The following is a 17554-nucleotide window of genomic DNA, read 5'->3' as shown; positions in this document are numbered from 1 at the left end:
AAACTTGACTATGAAGATCAGACAGACATAAATCAATTGGGAAGTTGTTTGATCTTTGCTTCTTCTGTGTGACATAGCTATGATCTTTGTACAAGTAATCTCATTTTTATCCCATTAAAATAAAATTACAATCATAATAGTTAATGCTACATTCAACACGTAATCACTATATATTATTAGGTGGCATGGACCATCAGCCTTTAATGTGGTTCTATCCAGTGATTTCTTAATGAGAGGTTATGTGTCTGGGTGATTTCTATACATATCAAGAATGGATAAAAATGGAAATGCTGGATTAAAAGAGTAGTTTTTTGTTTGTTGTTGTTGTTTTTTAATAATACAAAAATATTCCAAGTAATTTGCTAAACCTCTGACACAATCTAGTATTTATATACTCTAAAACACAATAATCTCTAGTTGGATTAAAATTATTTATCGCCGAAACCGGTTTGGCTCAGTGGATGGAGCGTCGGCCTGTGGACTGAGGGGTCCCAGGTTCGATTCCGGTCAAGGGCATGTACCTGGGTTGCGGGCACATCCCCAGTGGGAGGCAGCTGATCGATGTTTCTCATCGATGTTTCTAACTCTCTATCTCTCTCCCTTCCTCTCTGTGAAAAATCAATAAAATATATTTTTAAAAAAATTATTTGTCTTTTAATTATGATTACTTTTGAGGAGAAAGGAATGCAGACCCTTATTCATAAAGCTCCCAATGACAAGTATTCAAAGTGAATAACAAAATAAAGACTTTATTTTTCTGTTGTAGAGAATTTTGAAAATATCACACAAAAATTCTTAGCTGAAACTATGGATATTGGTCTACTGAAATATGCAAGTGTATTGTTAATATATCCTTGTGTATAAAAAACTTTATGATTACTACATAGTTTTAATTGTTATGCTTAAGGAAAAATAAATGTGTTAACTTCTTGTTCTTTTTTTAGTAGTTAGCAAAGGGAATATTCTGTTTTTCTTCTCATTTTTTTATTGTTGTTTCATATATTTTCATTTTACTTTGTTATAATAACAGTATACTAAAATTGTTTTATCAACATTTTTCTATTCTTATACAGTTATAATTGTTTCAATATATGAATTCTATTTTATCAATTAGATAAATATATCATTGATTTACTTATGCATTCCTTGAAGGAATACATTTCCCCTTTTCTTTAAGCTCACAGCAGTACATATTCATATGCATAAAACTCTAAGCTTTAGCCAACAGGTTATCCTATTATTAGGTATCCTGATTATAGGGGAACCAAAGCTATTAGGCTTATTAGGCATCTACTAGGGAAGAACTTAAATAAGTTCATTATGATCTTCAATCTGTTTAAAAATTTAGGCTATCCTACATTTCTAAGTTTAATACTACCATGAAGTAGATTTTAAAATGATGAATAAAGGACAGGTTATTTAATAAAGTATAACAACGAATAAGTGTTATCATTTGCCTCTTAATCAAACTTGCATACCTGTAGTTAATTAAAATGCTTTTTTTTCTAATTCATAATGCATCTTTATCTTGTCAAAGCCTTTTCAGGTTTATGCTAATCTCATTGAAATATTTACCTTTATAACTTTCAACTCTTTAAGTTGCCTTTGAAAAAAAATGTAAAAAAATGCATCCAATGCTTGTATTGCAACCTTCCTATCACACCCTAGTCTGTTTATTTGTCTTCCTCCACTAGAATGTAAACTCCATAGAGGAAGACACTTTTGTTTTGTTCACTAATGGATATCAAATGCCTAGTTAATGCACTTGGCATGTAATTGGAATAAAATACATAAGCTTCTGCTGACTTAATCTTGGCTTGGCCTCTGCTCTCTTTTTTTTCTCTTTTTCTCTTTCTCTTTTTCCACCTGTTTATTTTACTCTGCATTGGCCTCACTATCTTAGGAGTTCTCTCTATGGTAGTCCCAGAAACTCCAGGCTTAAAGCATCCACACACAGAGCAATTCCACAGGCATTAGAGTGTCAACTTCAACCAGCAAATTCTCAGTACACATGTATTAGGCTGGACTGTTCACATATCCTTTCCTGAGCCAATCATTATGATGGGTTGGGTGTAAGGTTGAAAAATGGAATGCTCTGGTTGTCTTGAATGCTACTCAGAACTTGGCCTGAGTGACTCATGGAAAGCATCTCTTGGAAACTATTAGATATGCAGACTTTTGGGCCTCACTTAAAACTAACAAAATTATAATCTGCAATTTAACAAGATTCCCTGGTGACATGCCTTTATCATGTGCCCACAGCTGAAGCTGGAAAGGTGGGTAGGGGAATGGAGTCACCAAACCATCATATTGAAAGTGGGGAAGGGATGCTCCTAGCAGAAGGAAGAATAGGTATTGGCATGGGAAACAACAGATATCCAGTACAATATACAATATGAATTCAGCAGTTATTATATACTAGAGGCCTGGTGCACAAAAATTTGTGCACTTGGGGGGGGGCGGGAAAGGGGGGTCTCTCAGCCTGGCCAGTGCCCTCTCACAGTCTGGGACCCCTCAGGGGATGACCACCTGCTGGCTTAGGCCTGCTCCCCGGGGGATTGGGCCTAAGATGGCAATCAGACATCCCTCTGGCACCCCGGCAGCCGTCAGGGGATGTCCACTTGCCAGCGGGGAGCAGTCCTAAACTGCAGTCGGACATCCTTAGTGCTGCTGAGGAGACAGGAGAGACTCCCACTACCACCGCTGTACTGGCAGCCATCAGCCTGGCTTGTGGCTGAGCAGAGCTCCTCCCATGTGAGAGCACCCTGACCACCAGAGGGCAGCTCCTGCATTGAGCGTCTGCCCCCTGGTGGTCAGTGTGTGTCATAGTGACCAGTCATTCCCAGTCCTTCTGCTGTTAGGGTCAATTTGCATATTACCCTTTTACTATATAGGATAGAGGCCTAGTGCACTGGAGGGTGCCAGCTGCTTTGCCCTGAAGGGTGTCCCGGATCAGGGTGTGGGTCCTGCTTGGGTGCCTGGCCAGCCTGGATGAGGGGATGATGGCTGTTTGCAGCTGGTCGCAACCCCTTCGGGGTGGGGGTCCCCACTGGGGTGCCTGGCCAGCCTGGGTGAGGGGTTGATGGCTGTTTGCAGCTGGTCACACCCCCTTCAGGGTGGGGGTCCTCACTGAGGTGCCTGGCCAGTCTGGGTGAGGGGCTGAGGGCCTTTTTCAGGCTGGCGGGTGACTGACACTCCCAACCTCTCCTTTTTTTCTTTTTTTTTTTTTTATTCTGGGATTTATTTACCTTCTATGGCTGTCACTGGACCTGAGATCCGGCTTTAGCTCTGAGGCTTGGTTCCAGCTCTGAGACCTCGGTTTGTTTGACTTCTATAATTGAAACACTGTTGCAACTCCAGCTCTGAGGCCTGGCTGGCTGAAACCAGGTTTCTGGGGTTTGTTCGGCTTCTATAATTGCAACATTGTTTCTTAGAGAGCAGCTCAGAGGCCGGCAGCGGCAGGCGAGGAACTTTGGCTTCCTCCATCACTGGAGCAAGCAAGCCTCCTGTTCGCTTCAGCTGCCTGGCTGCCGGCCGCCATCTTGGTTGGCAGTTAATTTGCATATCACCCTGATTAGCCAATTGGCAGCATGTTGGAGGTACAGTTAATTACCATGTTTGTCTATTATTAGATAGGACTAGGCACTGTGTTATGCCTTTTTCAGGCTATTTAGTATTTACAACATCTAATAAGATGTTATCAGATAGGATACCTAAGGCTTCAAGAGGTTAAATAATTTATTCAAAGTTTTTGGTGTGAGGCAATGGGAAGATTAATCTATAATATAATATCAAGTAGTAAGAAGTTCCCTGGAAAACAATTAGGCAGGAAAGAGGAATAGAGTCTGGCTCAGGATGATGGCATGGAGAGATCAATTTAGATAGGAAGGCCAAGGCGAATCTGAGGAAGTGAAGTTTGGACGAAAATTTGTATAAAGCTAAGGACAGCTCGTGAAAGTTCCAGGGTAATACCATTCCAGACAGGAAAAAGGATGAGTACAAAGCCATGAAGTGAAAATGACCTTCTCATGTAAAAAAAAAAAAAAAAAAAATGCAAGGTAAACAACAAAAATCCAATGTGGCTATGATGAAGTGACTATCGATGATTAATTCAGAGAGATAGCCAAGAGTCAGTTCATGAGGATATTAAGCATTGGTTAAGACATTGTCAGTTATTCTTAGCACAGTAGAACATCATTTGAAGCTTTAGAGCAGGGGATAGACATAATTGTTTTTTTAAATTTAAGATATATTGTCTAGGGAACAGACAATGATGACTAAGGGATAGCTGGAGAAAAGTAAGACCTCAGTGGGACTAATTAGGAGGCTATTACAATGCTAGTCTAGGCAAAAGATGAGAGAGGGTGGGACCAGCATGGTAGAGGGGAAGGTGGGAGGGGGCAGCAGGGCTGGGGATATATTGTAAATGCAGAGCCAAAAGAAATCACTAATAAATTGAATATGTATGTGTAAGATAAAAGAATTACTCCTCTGTTTTTCCCTGAGCAAATGGGTGGATATTTGTGCTAGTTACTGAAATGGAGAACCTTAGAGATGGAACAAAATGGAAAATCAAGAAGACTGTTTTAGATCTGTCAAATTTGAGATGCCTCTTAGAAATTCCAGTAAAATTCTTGGGTAAACAATTGTATAAACTACTTTAGAGAGGTTTAGAACTAAGAGTTTGGAAAATAAGGCAGATGGCATTTTTAAGCCGTGGATCTAAATAATCTAATTCAGGTTCTACTTCATAGTCACTCATCTCTTTATATGACTTTGAAGACTATCATATAGGTGATTTCAGTTGCCATAGCACTTAACACAAAGAGATAATCTTTTAGTGATCTGTTTTGTAAATGTTTTCAAGCCTTAAACTCCAGAATGGAAGTTCTAGACAAAATTATTTTGATAGTAAATATTTATCTGTTCAAAATGCCCAAAGACCTGGTTGTTTTCTATCTAAACACCAGCTAGAAAAGTCAATATTTTCTTAGAAGGAAATGGTTTGGCCTGTAAATATCAGCAGAATGCTTTCCAGAACACTAAGGCATTTCTTTTTGTAAAACAAAAAAATCTGAAGAGATGGCAGAGGAAGGGGAAAGCTAGAAGGTGATGGGCTCCAAGACTGTTGCTACTTTTGAGGCTAAAAACAAATAATGGTATTAGTTGCAGACATTTAGGTTGTCTAAACAATTGTTTCTTGTTTTGTAGAATGATTGATGGGCTTTGCTGCTTGGTTGAAATAGAATATAGTAAATACTGGGCCATTTATTCTACCCTAATGTCTAGTTATTACTTGTCTTAAAGAAACCTATGAAATAGAGACCTTTCCAAAATAATCTCAGAAATAATTGCAATCTCATCACAATTATTTAGTCATTTTGGTCAAAGGTCACAACATATTTTTATATAAAAGTTAGTGGTATTATTGTTTTTATTTCTCATCTAGAAAACATTTTCTTATGATCATCAATGTAAATATTAATTTTACGTATTCTGTTTTGATATGAAGTAAAGCTAAACAATTTTAATATACACCTGTGTGTATATTCCATTTGTTTATTAGTTACTATATGCTTATGTATTTACTACCTTATCCAAGTAGCTTATATTAATTCATAAAATGAAATAAGAAAAAAATCAATAAAGAAAAAATCAGGTCTATGATAACCCTAGATAGAATAAACATTCAAGAAGAAGAAGAAGAAGAAGGGAAAATTAGAACATGTAAGTGCCGTACATAGTTAAGCATCATATTTATATAGTAAATTTCTCATAAAATCTGCAGGTGGTGAATAAATGACACTCTAGGGAAAATATGAACATTTACAAAGGCATTGGAGCTATTGAAATTTTTATTAAAGAAAAAACACCTCAGTTAAGCTTTGATTATAAGATGCTAAATTAATAGCAATTAGTTGATTAATTATTCAATCTAAGAAGTACAAGTACTTGGTGATAAATATTTGCATTTGAAAAGTCATAACCAATGGGAAAACTATTTTTATGTCAATTTAATGTACTAATTAGATGTTAGTAAGAAAATCAGTGTAATAGCAGCTGCATATGCAATTGAATTTGATGGAATTATAATTACAGAAAAAAGACTGATCAAAATTAAACAGAGTGAAACGGTGCTAAAATCAAAATAGCACAAACTGATTTGTGTTTTTCTGAAAAATTCCAGGTGTTGTCAAAGTGGATTATGGAGATGTGTCAGTCAGAAAAACACTGAGAGAAAATCTGAAGTGTAAGCCCTTTTCTTGGTACCTTGAAAACATCTATCCGGACTCCCAGATTCCAAGACGTTATTACTCACTTGGTGAGGTATGAATTATTTATTTTGGTTGAGTTATAAATGTATTTTGAAAATAGAGCAATATCTAAGGAGCTCAATCTTTTTTTATGTTATGAATGAAATGCTTTAAGGGTATTTAGATCTGTTTTAAATGACTTCTTATATATTACCAGAACCATAAAGATCTTTACCATTGGGATTTGTAAAAGTATGGGGATAGTTTAAGACTGAATAAATAATATTTTCTTGTTTCTTTATCAATGGCTCCAAAACTTTTTGATCCTATGGACCTTATATTCCTCTCTAAAAATTTTTAATTTAATTTTTATATTAAATTTATTGAGTTGACATTGGTTAATAAGAGTACATAGGTTTCAAGTGGCTCTTACTCCCTTAAAATTTATGGTAAACTGCAAAGATCTTTTATTGATGTGGGTTATAACAATATTTACTGTATTGAAACTAAAACTGATAACTTTAAGACCTATTCATTAATTCACTAAAAAAATTGTTATATGTTAATATATATAAGTAACATATTTGAAAATAATATATATTTTCCAAAGTAAAAATCAAATGGTAAGAAGATTAGCATTATATATAGTTGTATATGTTGCATTAATGTCTGGCCTAATAGAAGGTATTCTTAATCTCCATTTCACTATTCAATATACTGTAATATCACACACCATGTAAACTCCGGAAGACTCCTTGTAAATTCTGAGAAGTGACAGTGAAAACTGCAAGTAGTACCTTGGTATTATTATTAAAATCCTATTGACTTCCCTAATTGGTTTGGCTCAGTAGATAGAGCGTCAGCCTGCGGACTTGAGGGGTCTGGGTTCGATTCTAGCCAAGGGCATGTACCTTGGTTGCGGGCACATCCCCGGTGGGGTGTGTGCAGGAGGTAGCTGATCGATGTTTCTCTCTCATTGATGTTTCTAGCTCTCTATCCCTCTCCCTTTCTCTCTGTAAAAAATCAATAAAATCTATAAGACAATAAATAAATAAAATAAAATTGTATTGACTTTGTGGGCCAACTGAGAACCGTTCTTTTTCAAAATATATATTATCTTTGCAAATACACAATTGCCTTTATCATAACTATACAAACACATATTCATAATATATATTCAATTGTTCAAAGTAAGAATTATTTCTTTTTGAATTATATCTTCCTTATTGGTAATTTCCACCTAATGGGTATTAGATTTGGGAATAAAAACGAATTTAATATTGGTTTTAACTAAAGCATTTTAACAGTAATCATGTAATGCATTTGGGAAAGAATTATTAATTTTGTTCTTCAGTTGAAATTGGCATTTTTATAGGTCATATTAGGATATCTGAAAATTTATAGAATTTGAGCTAATACTTTTTTGATCATTTGCAAAAAAAAAAAAAAAATCTGTAACTTTATCCACACGGTCACTTTAATAGACACACATAACTTACATATGATTAACTAGAAAATAATTAAAGAAAAAATAAGACTCAAACTGAATGGGCATGTAAATATCTCTCTATAGAATTTTTCAGTTTACAGATATTTAACCTTCATCTGAATAACGTAGTGCAAAGATTTATATATAATAACACTGAATGTACCACTTTAGTCATTTATTAGTCCTGTGCCTCAGGCTTTTATTCACTTATTTTGTTTGTTTTTATGGGAGGGGTTGTTGTTGCCATTGCTTTTGAATCCTATATAATAAAAGCGTACTATGCTAAGTGTCCGACTGATCAGTCAACCTTTTGGTTTACTGGTCAACAAGTCACTATGACCACTAGGAGGCAGACACTCTGACCGGTAGGTTAGCTTGCTGCTGAGGTCTGGCCAGTCAGGATTGGGCAAGAGGGCCAGACACACTGTGGAGCCCTCCCGTGGCCCCTCCCCTACCGACTAGCCCTGATCGACCTCAATTGGGACTGAGTGAAATGGTCCCAATTTCCCTGATTGCCAGCCAGGCCAAGGGACCCCACCCATGCACAAATGTGTGCACCGGGCCTCTAGTATGTAATAAATCGCATGTTAGCATCAGTGTCACAGCATTTATATTCAGTACATGACATATATGACAGTGATTTTTAAGCTCAAACAGTATTTGCATGCTTGTTATTATATTTTAGTTTACTGGTGATCCCCAATAAAATAGTTAATACTCTCATTTCTTTACTGAAAAGTTTGCTTGAACAATCATGAACCTGTCTGTACCCTTAGAAAAAGTGAGGTTTTTTTTATTCTTCTGCTAGAGTATTTCTCTAATTGTAGTCAGTGGACCCAGGTGACCAGTAAACATTAATTACTTTTTTCTAAAAGAAGATATAACCAGAGCATATAACATGATCGGTGTGAGTAAAGAGGACTCTTTGGAAATTTTCTAAGGCCACCAGGTAACTCCTGAGAAAGACGCGGTGCTCTGAAATGAGACCTCGATGTTTATTTCCAAGTTAAACATCCAATTTTATGCTTTCCTGCACTACATCAAGGAAATCTAATTAATTGACTTCCTAAAAAAGTAAAAGTAGAGTATAGTGTGGGAAAATTTCTTTGTACAACCTACTGATTTTGAATTAGCTATCTTCTGTAATGGATCAGGTGGCCATATTTTAATTTCTAGAAATAGTTTGAAAAGCTTGGGAAGAGAGATATTGTGCCTTTCTGGCTTTTTGAAACATATCCAGAAGAGGCAGTATGCCGTGTTGAAAAAATCCCGACCTTGGAATCAAGCAGAAGAGGGTTTAAATTCGGACCCCACAGTTTACAATTTGAGTGGCACTAGGGATCATCTCGGGTACCTGTCAGCAGCATGAAGATAATCATACAGGGTTATAGTGATGATTGAAGATACAGGGTATTTAGCACTGTGCCTGGCAAGAAGTTGTAGCAGCACCAGTGCAGTTATTGTAATTATTACCGATACCACTTATTGATTTCTTACTATGTCAAACATTATTCTAGATGCTTTATTTCAATTATATCATTTAAAAATCACAACTCATGACTTGGGTTTTGTTATTATCTGCCATTGAATATGGAAACTGACATAGAAAAAGTATGTGATTGACTTATGGGTCGTAGAACTAGCTAGCTGTTGAAGTCAGATTCAAATATATGAATTTAGTCTGACACTAAAGCTCACGTTTCTTATAACTAGAAGGATAAAATAGATTATTATTATATTTTATGTGTTCAAAGTGCTTTTATTAAATAAGGGCTTAAGCTGGAACCAGTATTATATGCTAAGGATGTAAAGTCAAATAAGGAAATACCTTATTCTTAAGCTATTCTACTGGGTGGAGAATGGCAAGAGAGAATCAAGAAACTCAGTAGAAATCAAAGGTGTTCTACATCAGGTATATAGGCATGCTATGAACTGCTGTTTCAAGAACCTGGCCAATTTAAAAATCTGTAAGATGTAAGTTTTGAACTTTCTGGGATATGAATGTACTATAGTTTTCCACTTTAAAACCAGCAATCCAGCAACTGTTTCCATGGAAACAAAAGGACAAATTCACTGAGCACTACTTCTCAATTCAATTTTGCATAGTCAAGGATACACAATTTAAGATGGACATGCTGATAATGAGTTTGAGATGATGATCTGTTAATGGACAAGTTATTTACTTAAAAGTTTGTATTTCTTATTGTCTATCATTAACTATTATTAAAATAATGTAAAAGCTATTTTCCTTATTTATGGAGGTACTATCTATCAAATAGTTAGAGCCTCAAAGTGATAATACATGTCTAAGCTACTTATCAAGGCAAAAAAATTATGTCAATATAGTATATTCATATCTACTCAATTTCAAGTGAAATTGTTAAGATTTAACAATGCACAGTTTTCTTAAGTTTCACTATTTCTCAAAGCCTATATATAAAGACAGTATTTATTAAAATACATTTCATTTTCAAAATTGAGCTATCAGCTATTAAAATGTGTATATATTTTTGGGGACACCCTGTATTTAATGTTGCAGTATACTGGTGACTATAACATTTTCCTGTAGATTTTTTTTTTAACTTTCCTAGCTATACTAGTAGAGGCAAATACGGTATTCAATTTTTCCATAATTATAGATTGTCACCAAAATAATCATCAGTAGAATTACTGAGGTCAGATGGTTATATCTTAATTGCTTATGTTTTTATTTTACTCAGATAATTGAAATATTACTTCACCCAGCTCATGACTTTCATGCAATTTTGAATGAGAAGTTAAAAGCTGTGCAATTGCTTTGAACTAAAACCTTTAAGTAGCTTAATGAAGCATGTGCTTTTTAGATTCAGTAAGGAGATCATAATGAGATAAGGAAGTCAAGCTCTTTGCAGCATTACATTCTCTCTTAAGTAGTCATTTAGCTTATGTAGATGCAGCATGCCAGGTCCTGATCTTGCACATATGAAGGGTAATTTAAGTTTAACATTGAAAAATGGCATTCTAACACAGTAATCTCTCACCCAAATTTTTGGCCTATGACAGGCCAGCATTTGGGGGAGGCGGGTAGTATTGTGAGCTAGATGGGCCACAAGTGTACCAAAGGGAAGAAGAAAGAGGAGGGGATTTCTGGAGCCAAGTGACTTAACTCCTAGGGATTAAAATTTGCAGTTGCATCTTTGCTTTGAGGATGTTTAGATATCTGTCTCTGCATTTTATATTACCTACTTGACCTCAGCATATCTTTTCCCTCTTATATCTTTTCACTATAACCACTAATTCAGGCATTGGCATATATTGGTACTGTATCCTTAAATATTGTTCAAGAGCAAACTTAAGTTACTAAAAATAGAGATCTATGAAGCTGCCTGGCTGCAGGGATTCAGGGTATAATCAGTTACTGCCAAACGCAGAAGCAAAAGCACTTAGAGTTTTATCCTCTCTGTTGGTAATCAGGAGATCAATCTATTTATAGATTCTCAGTCTTCTTGACCTTTCAATAGGATAACCAGTAAGAAAGCCTCATTGTAAATGGGTTACAGAAATGGGGGCATTCTCTCTGCTCATGATTATGTTTCTGAAACTCTTTGGTACCAGGGTAAACTAATTTCCATGCCAGGGTAACTGAATATGCATATGTACAGACAGGATAAACATGTTACTCTGCATTAGAGGTTAACTTTAAAGAATGTTAGGCTGGTTGACTCACCTGTGGGGAAAAAATGAGTTTATTACCTGAAAAATAGTTTTAATATATTTTTATTAATTTCAGAGAGGAAGGAAGAGGGAGAGAGAGAAACATCAATGATGAGAGAGAATCATTGATAGGCTGCCTCCTACAAGCCCCCCACTGGGAATGGAGCCTGCAACCCAGGCATGCGCCCTGACTGGGAATTGAACCCTGACCTCATGGTTCATAGGTTGACGTTCAACCACTGAGCCGCACCGGCCAGGCCTGAAAAATATCTTTAATTCACATTGCTGACAATTAGGCTAGAACAAATTTTAATTTTATTACTCAAATATATATTGACACAAAACAGCTGCAACAAACTATATATGCAAGTTAGATATACACTGAATTCTCCCAGGATTTGTGTTGTTTGTTTTTGCTATTCACCAAAATAAATAAAATTGTTTAATTTCTTATGTTCTTTCTGGTGGAATGGGGTTAGATATCACATATTCAGAATTTTTAAATTTCAAAGTCATTAATCAAGGCATTCTAAATCAAAAGTCAGCTTGGATTTGTTAAGTATGTAGGTTTTGCACATATCTCTCCGATTTATTCATAATTTGGCAAAGAGAAAATATACTTAAATGCCTCTTTTTAGAATTGGAGTTCTCATTGTTGCTTGCTATTAAGATCCAGCAGAGGGAGCAAGAGCTGGTGAGTAGAAACATTTAGAAAAAGGCTTGCTAACATAAAGAATGAATCCAAAGAATTTTCCAGATTTCAGAACTATGAGTGTGCTATACTTTATGCTGATAGAAGCTGTAGAACAAACTCTGTAAGGAGTTTCTAACAGATAGAGTTCTTCAGTGGTTGGTTGCCTAGATTTTTCTTAATGGCATGATCAAGCAATTGGTATTGTCAGGTACCCGTGTCAAGATCAGGATCTTTCCAGAAATTTCATTTCTTTGCTTATACAACATTCTTTGACTAAGGTCCCAGGATGTTCTTAGAAAGGTTTTGATTTTAAAAATCACACAAGAGTACCCTAAATCTGATTATCCTTTGCATCATCAAAAGATGAGATGCATGGTTTGAACTTTCTGGCATGCCAATATCTTATCATTTGCATTAAAATTTTCCTTTTAAGGATTGTCAGTATGCTCTAGTGACCATTTTTATATTTTGAAGAAAAATGTAGAAAATCCCCATAGTGTTGGGCTTACTAATTTGGAAACATTCTGAAATAAACCAATCTGCCTTCGAGGTGTGCATATAATGTTTTAAAAATCTGGATATCACCGGCCTAGTGACATAAACTTTTCAGATATTACCTGTATCCCTAAGATATGTTCCTCCAATTTTTTTTAAGATGGGTATTGATATCCCTGTTCCCTGATACTCTGTGCCCCATCCTGTTTGTATCTAATGTCATTCTGGCCATTGCCAGAAATCATTTATATGACCTCAGCCCAGGGCACTCAACATGAAAGAAAATCTTATTATTAATCTTCTTAACACAGTCCTTGATCTGATCCTTGCCAGTTTTCATCTGTCTTGTTCCATGTGCCTTCACCATTGTCTGGATTGCCTATTGTTACCTTTATTTCTGGTCAACTGGAACTCAATCCTCCCTTGCTCCTCCCAGGCCTTTTCTGATGAATTCTGCCTGCCTCTCTGGATGTCAGGGTTGGGCAGCTCCCAAACTCATAACTTTCAACTCCTTATTTGGGCAAATTACTTAACTTCATTGTATCTTGATGCTTTTATTTGCAATATAGGGGTAATATGTTGGTTATAAATATTAAATTAGCTATTATACCGAAGTGCTTAGAATAGCACATGGAACATGCAGTTACATAATTGCTCATTATTATTGCTGATGGATGGTATTGATGGTGGTGGTGGTAGTGGTCTCTCCTGTCTCATTCTGACAGCTGCCCTAAGCTACTGACTTCTGTCTATTCCCAGTCTCCTAGATCCCACGTCCAGCCGGCCTCACCAGACTTGAGTCAAGTTCCTATATTGTATCCTCTGAGCATCTGCTACATTCCAAGGGACAATATTACTTGTCCAGAATAAGCCACTCTGTAGAAAAGTTAGAACATGTCAAAATTGTAGCAGGCTTCTTTTCTTGCAGTCCCCAAAATGAGTCTATTCTGGAATTCTGAAAAAATAGTGGCAGCAGTGACATGGTGTCTGAATGTCCTTGAATTCCCCCATGAAAATAGAAGGAGCAGAGAGGAGAGAAAAATAAAAAATTGATGACAATGTTGACAAAAAATTAGGTGGCAAGGTATTCTCACAAATCCCAAAATATGAGCTGTCAATTTTATGACCATATGATACTACCATCCTTGCAGTAGGAAGCAAAGGGAAGTAATGGGTTGCCTGATGGAAAGGAGACCAGGATAACACCCAAATTACTAATAAATACTCCTGAGAATTTGATTCAGGGCAATCGGATAATAGTTAAAACTGGGAAAAGTGTTTTTATACCATCCATTTATAAGTCAGCGAAAAGCCTCCTTTCTGATGTCTGAAGGGTCTGAACACTGTGCTGTGAATTCTTAAAACTCACTAGTTGAAGGTTCTTCTCAGGATAAATTTGAGGGACTAAAGCCAGTGTGTTTTTTGTGTGAATAATTTTTAACACTGAGTGCTGGTGGAAAGTAAAGGAGGTTTTCATAGCAAAGCCAATTCCTTTTCCACCCAGCAGGGATGTGTAGGGCACATGTTCCAGCTGTGCTTGACAGGAACTGTTTACACAGGAGACATTGCTAATTTGACCAGCCTCGATCTCCTGTCCCTGTACTTTTTGAAGGGTTGGAAAAAAACAAACCAAACTGTCCCTTATTTTTTGAGATCTCCTAACTCTGTTCATTGTTTCTATTTTTGTCTGGACCTTCCATTTCCTTTGTCCCTATTGTCCCCACCTCCTCAATTTGGACACAATTTTGCTTCTTGGAGCTTTTATCCTTTCCCTCTAATGCCCACAGTGTGTTCTGTGCCTTCTAATGGGTGGCTGCTCGGATTTCTTGATGAAAACATCCATAATCCTGCTCGAAATCTCAACCCATTAGAACAGGGTTTGCCCACTGTGTTCAGTTTTTCCTAACCTTTACCAAGTGTGAATTCCAATCCCCACTGTTCTCAGTTGCCAATTGGGGCTTTAATGCAAATCATATCATTTTTATCCAATTCCAGGAACTATTACTTGACCATGGAGTTCTGTACCATATAGAAAAGCAAAATGTGTAAACCTAATCCATCTTCTTATTCATTCACCAATATGAATAAACATGTACCTAAGCCATAGATAACTAAGTAGACATATCCAAGTGATTTATGAGTGAACAGTAACATATGCATGTCGTAATAAGAGTCAGAGATAAGCAGAGTGGACAAGTATAACAAATGCATATTTGGGGTTGAGACTAAGGAAAAAATTGAAAATATTCCATATATTAGAAAGGTTTTCTTCTCCTTTTTTGCATTCATTTGTACATGATTTAGTAATTTTAGCATTTTAAAACTTAATGGATATATTTTGTATTTATATTTGGCTCAAATATGTATTAACTTTACATTAATTATGGGGCTAATGCAGTTTGATTGTAAACCAAGAATCTTATGTTTGCAGTTAACAATTTAATCTTGCTTTTGAGGAATTTTTAATGTGAAATCGCCATTTAGCCTTGTAATAGATTTTCTTAGGGTCAACTGCTTTCCGTCAAATTTGGCATCAGGAATGAAAAAAAGATGTATGAATATGTTTAAGTTACAGAAATAAACAATGTAATTAATCTCCATTAATATATAAAATGAAGTATCTAGTAAGGAAGCAATCTATAAAAACATATACTTAAATATTTAACCTTGTTTATATTTATTTGCATATGGTACTATAGACAATTCAAGAATAGAATAGTGGAATTTGGACACTGTCCTAATTTTAAAAGAATTTATAGAAGAATTCCTAATTAGTAATAAGTAGATGCTCCCTTCTTCTTTGATACTATGCTGTAAACAAGTCATTCCTCTTGAGTAGAGGCTAATGACAATACCAGTGTTGTCACTTTTGTTTTAGTTGTAGTTCAGAAACTGACATAGATCTGAAAATGGAAACAGAAAAAAGAAAATACATAATTTAAAGCAATGTGTTCTTCTAAGAGAGATTTCCCTACACATGTATATACTTTTGTTATCATTATACACTTAGATATCAGAAAGATTTCCTGACTTATCTCTATCTGACTTATGCTTTTGTGTGTGTGTTCCCTTTAGATAAGAAATGTTGAGACTAATCAATGTTTAGACAACATGGGCCGCAAGGAAAATGAAAAAGTGGGCATATTCAACTGTCATGGTATGGGAGGAAATCAGGTAAGTTCTCTTTTTTTTATCAACTTCATATTTGGGGTGGAGAGGGGGAGACATATTATTGTGAAAACTATCACACTAGACCATGGCTTACAATTCAATTACAATACTTAGTTTAGCAAATCAATGGGCATTCAAATTAAGAACTAATTACACTGTTTTATTGTCCCAAGTTTCTTAAGAAAGTACTACAGAATTTAATTAAAAGGGCAAAACTTTCAACTAGCCTGCAGTAATGAAAACAGCCCAATATTTCAGACTCATCTCATTTTACCTTGTATGAGCAAATGAGGACAAAATGTATAATGTCAAAGCCTCAGGAATTCATAAATGAGGTGAACAAAAGCTAAAACCCTACACTTACAGATATTCTAATGTCTCTACATCATGAATTTAGTGACAAGATAGAAATTAAACCAATATTTTTTCATCTTTATGATTATTTATTCATGTCTATAAATATATGTACAAGAATGTTTACTGAAACCTTTTTTATTATAACACAAACAGTGAAAACAACGAAATTTTGCCAAGAGGGGAACATTTAATTAAATCATGATGTATTCATAGTGTAGAATACTATATAGCCAACAAAATGACTGAGAGAAGTCTATATGTATTGCTATCAAAATTGAAATGAGGGTTAAAAAAAAAATCAGTACAATTTATTTTGAATGATCTCATTTACAAAAAAATACGTATGAACATTTTTCTCTATGTAGTATCTATGATATCTATATTTATATGGATCATTATCTACTCTATTAGATATGTATAGAAATCTATCTAGAATATAGATTACCTCCGGTAAAAATATTGAATTGAAATAGGAAATTTTAGTTTTTACTCCACATATTTTTTATATATGTATTACTTTCATAATTAAACAAAAATAGAGAAAGATGAACTGTTGATAATAAAGGAACATCATTTTACAGCATTAGTATAGCCTGGGTAATTTATGACCTTACATAATACTTTTTAAATTTATCTTTATTGCTTAAAGTATTGTAGATGTCCCCTTTATTTCCCTCAGTGAACCCCTCTACCCTGGGACCACCCCTCCAGCCTTCACTGCACATTGTCCATGTCCATGGGTTATGTATAGATGCATATAAGTTCTTTGGTTAATCTCTTTAATATTTTATCTATAAAGTGGATAAAAGATTTTCCCCATGTTTTTCCCTCTAAATATTAGTAAAAATCTATAAAACAACTAACACTAGCCTGGCATATACTAGACATTCAACACTTATTACCATTAATTATTACATTTACTTATTATTTTATTTATGTTCTTAATTATTTCTCTTTGTACTTCTATAAAAAAAAAATATGGTCATTTAGTGACTAATGCCAGGGGCAAGATCAATGCACAACACTTCCTCTGATATTGTTAAGCTAATAAAATAAAGTGCCTCTCCTGCAGTTCTAACAAATATATATTATGAAAAAAATTAACCCATTATATAAAACCCTATTATGATTTATACCTTGGTAGAACTAAATATTTCTAAGGTCATTAATAATAGGAACATGCTTAAATTTTAGACTTACTTGAAAAAAGAACAGATTTCAGGATTTGTTCTCAGAGCTACCTTCCCTGTTTTGTTTTGTTTTTTTGGGTTTTGTTTTTTTTTTATTGCTATCCTTGCTTGTTACCATGGAAGCAGCATCTATTTTTATGGTTATTTCATTTTGAATTCTTAAAAGTAGCCTCAATCCATAAAAATATTCAAATTTCTCTCTCCTGCTTTT

General features: G+C 35.1%; 1 protein-coding gene across 2 annotated transcripts in view; it reads left to right on the top strand.

Annotated features, from left to right (window-relative positions):
* Positions 1-17554, top strand: part of GALNT13 (polypeptide N-acetylgalactosaminyltransferase 13) — a 496408-nt gene that overhangs the window by 442364 nt on the left and 36490 nt on the right. For both annotated transcript variants that reach the window (XM_036320816.1, XM_036320815.1), the window contains exons 10-11: positions 6188-6327; positions 15701-15799. In XM_036320816.1, the coding sequence (XP_036176709.1) occupies positions 6188-6327; positions 15701-15799 (239 nt within the window). The remainder of the gene's footprint in view (positions 1-6187; positions 6328-15700; positions 15800-17554) is intronic.

Source organism: Myotis myotis, unplaced genomic scaffold (assembly GCF_014108235.1).
Source record: "Myotis myotis isolate mMyoMyo1 unplaced genomic scaffold, mMyoMyo1.p scaffold_m19_p_8, whole genome shotgun sequence".
Classification (NCBI taxonomy): domain Eukaryota; kingdom Metazoa; phylum Chordata; class Mammalia; order Chiroptera; family Vespertilionidae; genus Myotis; species Myotis myotis.
This window is presented reverse-complemented; position numbering and strand designations above follow the sequence as displayed.